The sequence below is a fragment of the Borostomias antarcticus genome (genome assembly GCF_949987555.1).
Source record: "Borostomias antarcticus genome assembly, chromosome: 34".
NCBI classification, from domain to species: domain Eukaryota; kingdom Metazoa; phylum Chordata; class Actinopteri; order Stomiiformes; family Stomiidae; genus Borostomias; species Borostomias antarcticus.
Window position 1 is genome coordinate 2,511,797 of NC_140267.1, and position 7,500 is coordinate 2,519,296.

The 7,500-nt window shown below is 49.7% G+C and overlaps 1 protein-coding gene across 1 annotated transcript in view; it reads left to right on the top strand.

Annotated features, from left to right (window-relative positions):
- The window catches only part of LOC311327787 (CUB and sushi domain-containing protein 1), a gene marked incomplete at its 5' end in the record, with an annotated part of 408,914 nt that overhangs the window by 376,457 nt on the left and 24,957 nt on the right, over window positions 1-7,500 (top strand). Inside the window, 2 exons of the mRNA XM_084460891.1 lie at window positions 2,757-2,951; window positions 6,027-6,200. Of these exons, the coding sequence (XP_084317017.1) occupies window positions 2,757-2,951; window positions 6,027-6,200 (369 nt within the window). The remainder of the gene's footprint in view (window positions 1-2,756; window positions 2,952-6,026; window positions 6,201-7,500) is intronic.

The following is a 7,500-nucleotide window of genomic DNA, read 5'->3' on the forward strand; positions in this document are numbered from 1 at the left end:
TCTGACAAGTCTGACAAGACAACGGCCGCAGTGAGGAAAGATTAGATGGATAGATACCTGAAGATGACTTTATTAATCCCCAGTGTGGACGTTCCGTCGTCGTAGAAATGGAGGGAGACTGCGAGGGAGAGATGGAGTGAGAGACGACGGGAAACGTACGAGAAAAAAAAAAAGAGTGCTGACAATCTTCTCTGGGGGGTACAGGGCGAAGATAACGAAGGCTTATGTGTTGATGCATTATTGAGTATGAAGAGATGTTACACACACTCCCAGTTGTTGGTACAGTAGGTTCATGCATATAGTATCGGTTGTCATGCTGTAGATGTCACGGTCTGGTGGCGATGGGGACATAGGGCCCAGCTGCAGGGGCATGGGAGGCAGGGGAACAAGGCGCACAACTTTTTATCCAACAACAGTTACACAGGGAAACCGAATCTGCTGACACAGCACACAAACAAGGCTCCGATACCAAATAAGGGAAACGTAATGATATATTTGTGTGTGTGCATTGTGTGTATGTATATACTGCATAGATATAGATATATACTGCCCACTGACGCCAGGACAGCAGTCGAAGTCCATGTTTTGCCACAGGCTCAAAACTCACCTCTTCAAGAAGTACTACTGTACCACGATCCTCCCTCTTAAGCACCTATTGTGTATTTTTAGTTTCACTTCCATGCAAAATTGCTCCAAATAAGCCTTGCGTCTGATCCACAAAGACCATGAGCTAACTGCCACACGCGGTTAGAGAGGTGCAAATACCGCTTTTGAAAAGCTGGTATTAACTGCAGCAGTCGGCGTGCACTCTCTCCTTCTGTCTCTCCTTCTGTCTCTCCTCAGAAGTTTGAATGATATTGAATTGATATTGGATGATATTAAGGGAAATATATATAGAGGCGGATTTAAAAATAAGTTCTGCCAGCTGCGATGCACAGACACAAACCCAACTGATATTTTCTGCCAAAAAGTATCCTACGGTCTGTCGTTATGATCCAGTCTGTGTCCTGAAATATGGAGAAAAACTTGAAACACTGGGGAAAGATACGACTATATCCAAGATATTATATCTATATACAAGAACAAATGTAGGCTAGAAAAACATTATAATGTCTTCAATAAGGCAGACTGAGGCGTAGCTTAATACTCAGAAGGGTCTGGTTTAATGAATCGCCCAGCGGCACGGACATAGTCTTAAAGGAGTAGTAAAGGGAAAATGCATGTTTAGCCCTGTTTTAAGGTTACTTATGATTATATACAATGGTTCAGATCAAAACGTTGACAAAGCTAGCATTTTCAAGAAAGTCTGATAATTGCTCTACCACCGTTTTGGTCATACAATGGATGTGGATGGGCACCTTGAAAAATCATTCAAAAACATATTCAACTCTTGATTTCAAAGACAAAAAGCTTGTTGTAGCCAGACAAAGGCACTGTCATGCCGGGCGAGTGCAAGAGAGTGTTCATGGCTAGTTGCAATCATGGGCGCAAATTGCACACAGTTGGCAAATTGGTGGGCGTGTTTGCCCGAGCATATCATTATCATTAGAGCAAAATCTTTTGTGGATAGCGTGCTAAACTGGAGCAGATTGCCGTTGCAATCGCTGTGCAAAATACCGAGCTATTAACGGGAGCAATCCATTCTTTGTGGATTTGGGCCCTGAAAAAGACAAAACCCTTTTTGGCTTTCCTCGATATCACATGAAAAACAGCTGCTTGAGCCATATTTTGCCTTTTGCATTTACTGTCGTGGACTGTAGGCTATGCACTGGCTTGCGATTTATTAGCCACCGTCGTGGTACCGTTTATCCGTGATAGCGTTTGTTTGGTTTACTCGAGCGAGCTAGCGAAAGGTTATCTTTGATATGTTGAGCTAGCTTCGTAGTACAGGGTCCAGGAGAGGGAACACACAGAACCTCAACAGGCAGAAACACCAGGAGAGGGAACACACAGAACCTCAACAGGCAGAAACACCGGGAGAGGGAACACACAGAACCTCAACAGGCTGATACCAGGAGAGGGAACACACAGAACCTCAACAGACAGACACCAGGAGAGGGAACACACAGAACCTCAACAGACAGACACCAGGAGAGGGAACACACAGAACCTCAACAGACAGACACCAGGAGAGGGAACACACAGAACCTCAACAGGCAGAAACACCAGGAGAGGGAACACACAGAACCTCAACAGGCAGAAACACCGGGAGAGGGAACACACAGAACCTCAACAAGCAGACACCAGGAGAGGGAACACACAGAACCTCAACAGGCAGAAACACCAGGAGAGGGAACACTCAGAACCTCAACAGGCAGAAACACCAGGAGAGGGAACACACAGAACCTCAACAAGCAGAAACACCGGGAGAGGGAACACACAGAACCTCAACAAGCAGAAACACCAGGAGAGGGAACACACAGAACCACCCGGGCAGGGAGAGGAAGACGCCACGCGCCGGGTACCCGGGGAACAGGGCGGGGCCGGGGCGTGACAGCATCTGCCCTAAACCATCCATTACCTCCGTGCAGAGTGTTAGTGTTAGACGGCAGGCCCACTCCACCCTGTAGGATGAGAGCGAAGCACGGCTGATTTGAGAGACCTGAGTGCCAGCCCTCGGCACCGATGCTGCTACTCAGCCTTCCCTATCTATCGATTTCTCCCCTCTCCCTTGTCCTCCTCCTCCTCCTCCCCCCCTCTCTCCCTCCATCAGTCTGACGGACAGGTATTAAGTGTGTGTTTTTTTTATCTCGCAGTGGTAAACTGCTCCGATCCGGGCTTCGTGGACAACGCCGTCCGTCAGAGTGGCCAGGCGCAGCGCCGGCCCGAGACCTTCAGCTACCGGAGCGCCGTGGCGTTCCACTGCAAGACGGGCTTCTACCTGCTGGGCTCCTCGCTGCTCTCCTGCATGGCCGACGCCCGCTGGGACCGGGCACTGCCCAAGTGCCTCGGTGAGCTGGGGCTCCGGGGGAGGGAGGAGGGGAGGAGGAGGGGAGGAGGTAGGAGAGAAAGAGAGGGAGGAGAGAGGATGGAGGGGAGGAGGAGGAGGGGAGGAGGAGGGGAGGAGGTGGGAGAGTAAGAGAGGGAGGAGAGAGGATGGAGGAGAGGAGGTAGGAGAGGAAGAGAGGGAGGAGAGGATGGAGGAGAGGAAGAGAAGGAGGGAGGAGAGGAAGATAGGGAGGGAGGAGAGGAAAGATAGGGAGGGGAGGAGGTGGGAGAGTAAGAGAGGGAGGAGAGAGGATGGAGGAGAGGAAGAGAAGGAGGGAGGAGAGGAAAGATAGGGAGGGGAGGAGGTGGGAGAGTAAGAGAGGGAGGAGAGAGGATGGAGGAGAGGAGGTAGGAGAGTAAGATAGGGAGGGGAGAGGATGGAGGAGAGGAAGAGAGGGAGGAGAGAGGATGGAGGAGAGGAAGAGAAGGAGGGAGGAGAGGAAAGATAGGGAGGGGAGGAGGCGAGAGGTGAGATGAGGTGAGAGCAGGGAGAAGAAGAGAAGGGGAGAGTTGGAGAGAGAGAAGAGGAGGAGAGAGCTGGAGGAGAAGAGGAGTAGGGGAGAGTTGGAGAGGGAGGAGAGGAGGGGAGAGTTGGACGGAGGAGAAGAGGAGGGGAGAGTTGGAGAGAGAGAATAGGAGGGGAGAGTTGGAGAGGGAGGAGAAGAGGAGGGGAGAGTTGGAGAGAGAGAGAAGAGGAGGGGAGAGTTGGAGAGAGAGAGAAGAGGAGGGGAGAGTTGGAGAGGGAGAAGAAGAGGAGGGGAGAGTTGGAGAGAGAGAAGAAGAGGAGTAGGGGAGAGTTGGAGAGGGAGGAGAAGAGGAGGGGAGAGTTGGAGAGAGAGAAGAAGAGTAGGGGAGAGTTGGAGAGAGAGGAGAAGAGGAGGGGAGAGTTGGAGAGGGAGGAGAAGAGTAGGGGAGAGTTGGAGAGGGAGAAGAAGAGTAGGGGAGAGTAGGAGAGAGAGAAGAGGAGGAGGGGAGAGTTGGAGAGGGAGGAGAAGAGGAGGGGAGAGTTGGAGAGGGAGAAGAAGAGGAGGGGAGAGTTGGAGAGAGAAGAAGAGGAGGGGAGAGTTGGAGAGGGAGGAGAAGAGGAGGGGAGAGTTGGAGAGAGAGAAGAAGAGGGGGGGAGAGGTGGAGAGGGAGAAGAAGAGGGGGGGAGAGTTGGAGAGGGAGAAGAAGAGTAGGGGAGAGTTGGAGAGAGAGAAGAAGAGGAGGGGAGAGTTGGAGAGAGAGGAGAAGAGGAGGGGAGAGTTGGAGAGAGAGGAGAAGAGGAGGGGAGAGTTGGAGAGAGGAGAAGAGGAGGGGAGAGTTGGAGAGAGAGAAGAAGAGGAGGGGAGAGTTGGAGAGGGAGGAGAAGAGGAGGGGAGAGAGGGAGAGAGAGGAGAAGAGGAGGGGAGAGGTGGAGAGGGAGAAGAAGAGGAGGGGAGAGTTGGAGAGAGAGAAGAGGAGGGGAGAGTTGGAGAGGGAGAGTTGGAGAGGGAGAAGGAGAGTAGGGGAGAGGTGGAGAGGGAGAAGTGGAGGGGAGAGTTGGAGAGAGAGAGTTGGAGAGGGAGAAGTGTGGAGGGAGCAGACGGGGGAGAGAGGAGGAAAGAGGAGAGGGAGGGGAGGATTGGGAGGGAGGGGAGAAAGGAGAGAGGGAGAAGGATTGGTGTCTCTGAGGGCGAGAGACAGAGACAGTGACAAAGTGCTGTTAGGACGGGGAGAAGGGAGGACAAGGAACAAGAGATTCCAACCGAAAATCTTATTTCTGTACTGGAACAGAGATGTCTGCCTGCGGCTATAGCTCGTTGGCAGTGATAACAGGGCTCAGGTGAGCTGCAGTCAAACTCCGACCAGAACAATCATCTCCATCGATCATATAAACAACAACAGTCCCCCAAGCGTCACGTCGGTCTGAACGGCTCTGATAAAGTTGACGCAGTCCTGTGATACCGGGCTGAGATCTCCACCTCTGAAGGTCTGGAAGGTTCTCCATTGAAAGTCCTCACTATAACAGGGCTGGAATCGGACTACCAACCAGAGCCACTGCCTCCATCTCCAATAGGGTGACGGATCTGCCTTACCGGAAATAAAGATGCATTTTTTTTTCAATCTCTCAAATAGTTTACACCCATTACACCCTCAAATAGTTTACACCCATTACACCCTCAAATAGTTTACACCCATTACACCCTCAAATAGTTTACACCCATTACACCCTCAAATAGTTTACACCCATTACACCCTCAAATAGTTTACACCCATTACACCCTCAAATAGTTTACACCCATTACACCCTCAAATAGTTTACTCCTATTACACCCTCAAATAGTTTACACCCATTACACCCTCAAATAGTTTACACCCATTACACCCTCAAATAGTTTACACCTATTACACCCTCAAATAGTTTACACCTATTACACCCTCACATAGTTTACACCTATTACACCCTCAAATAGTTTACACCCATTTTAAAGGACAATGCTCGTTTTTGACAACCTGGACCTTATTTCCGGCATATTATAAGACGTTTGACTCACCGAGATCACTTTGGTGTAGTTCGGAGGCCTGTAGAAGAAATTGCTCATTGCGCATGCGTGCTGGAGCAAGTGAGGAAGCTATTTCGTGTCTAAAGACGTTTCTAAAGATCATATTACAGAGGCATGTGAAAAACCACAACAGGCCTACGCTCTATGTAAGCACAACTAGCGATTCATAAAGACAGATTGATGAAAACAACCGTTTCGCGGCAGAAAATAGATTTTTAGAAACTGCATTCTCGGTGCCCCGTCCGCCGCCATTACATGGATATACTTGGCTCGCGCTGGATTTTAAATTTCTTCTACAGGCCTCCGAACTACACCAAAGTGATCTCGGTGAGTCAAACGTCTTATAATATGCCGTAAATAAGGTCCAGGTTGTCAAAAACGAGCATTGTCCTTTAAGCAACACAAAAGTCCTCAATCTGTAGTTGAGTGCAGCGTTCACAGATCGACTCGCAAGTCTGAGGAGGACGGCGCCACCGCTGAAGCTCCTCCCCTTTCCCTTTTTTCCGCCCGCAGCCATATCCTGCGGCGACCCCGGGACTCCGCCCAACGCGATGATGTCGGGCGGGGCGTTCACGGCGGGCTCGGTGGTGCGGTACAGCTGCCTGCAGGGGAGGGCCCTTCTCGGGAACGCCACACGCCAGTGCCAGGAGGACAGCCGATGGAGCGGAGCTCAGCCATACTGCTCAGGTGCTCCTACTAGTACACCTGTAGTCGCACCTGTAGTCAAGTGTGTGTGTGTGTGTGTGTGTGTGTGTGTGTGTGTGTGTGTGTGTGTGTGTGTGTGTGTGGCACATTTGTATGGGGCTGTACTTAGGGTTTGTTTTTTAAGGGTCTGGGGAGGTTGGGATGTGGGTATAGGGATGAGGGTATAGGGATGAGGGTATAGGGATGTGGGTATAGGGATGAGGGTATAGGGATGTGGGTATAGGGATGAGGGTATAGGGATGAGGGTATAGGGATGAGGGTATAGGGATGAGGGTATAGGGATGAGGGTATTGGGATGAGGGTATAGGGATGAGGGTATAGGGATGAGGGTATAGGGATGTGGGTATAGGGATGAGGGTATAGGGATGAGGGTATAGGGATGAGGGTATAGGGATGTGGGTATAGGGATGAGGGTATAGGGATGAGGGTATAGGGATGAGAGTATTGGGATGAGGGTATAGGGATGTGGGTATAGGGATGTGGGTATAGGGATGAGGGTATAGGGATGAGGGTATAGGGATGTGGGTATAGGGATGTGGGTATAGGGATGTGGGTATAGGGATGTGGGTATAGGGATGAGGGTATAGGGATGTGGGTATAGGGATGTGGGTATAGGGATGAGGGTATAGGGATGAGGGTATAGGGATGAGGGTATAGGGATGTGGGTATAGGGATGTGGGTATAGGGATGAGGGTATAGGGATGTGGGTATAGGGATGAGGGTATAGGGATGAGGGTATTGGGATGAGGGTATAGGGATGAGGGTATAGAGGGATGAGGGTATAGGGATGAGGGTATAGGGATGAGGGAAATCTCTGCTATATAACTTTTTTGTATTCCTTCTATGTATGTAACTCTCCTACTGTGTACTATTTGCCCCACTATTTTAAGACTGTATATTTATTTGCCCAGGGACTGCGGGTGGAAATAAGCTGTTTAGCTATAACCTTGTACAGTGCATCTCTCCCTATTCTATAGGGTAAATGTCTACTGTACCTTGTCCCTGTCTTAAAAATAAATAAAATCAATCAATCAATAAGAGAATATTAAGAGTTGCATAATAAAAGGGCATAGTAGCAAGGTAATTAGCGGTATTGACAATTGACAAGAACATAAATAGCGATAAATGTGTGTGTGTGTGAGTGTGAACACGTTTTACAAGCTTTGTTTCCATAACCTACATTAATGTTGGCAGTTACAACGGGAGTGTGTGAAGGTAAATAAAACGTTGATTTAGGTTTAGATGTTATAAAACTAACAAACAACTTGTGTGTGCTGTGCCT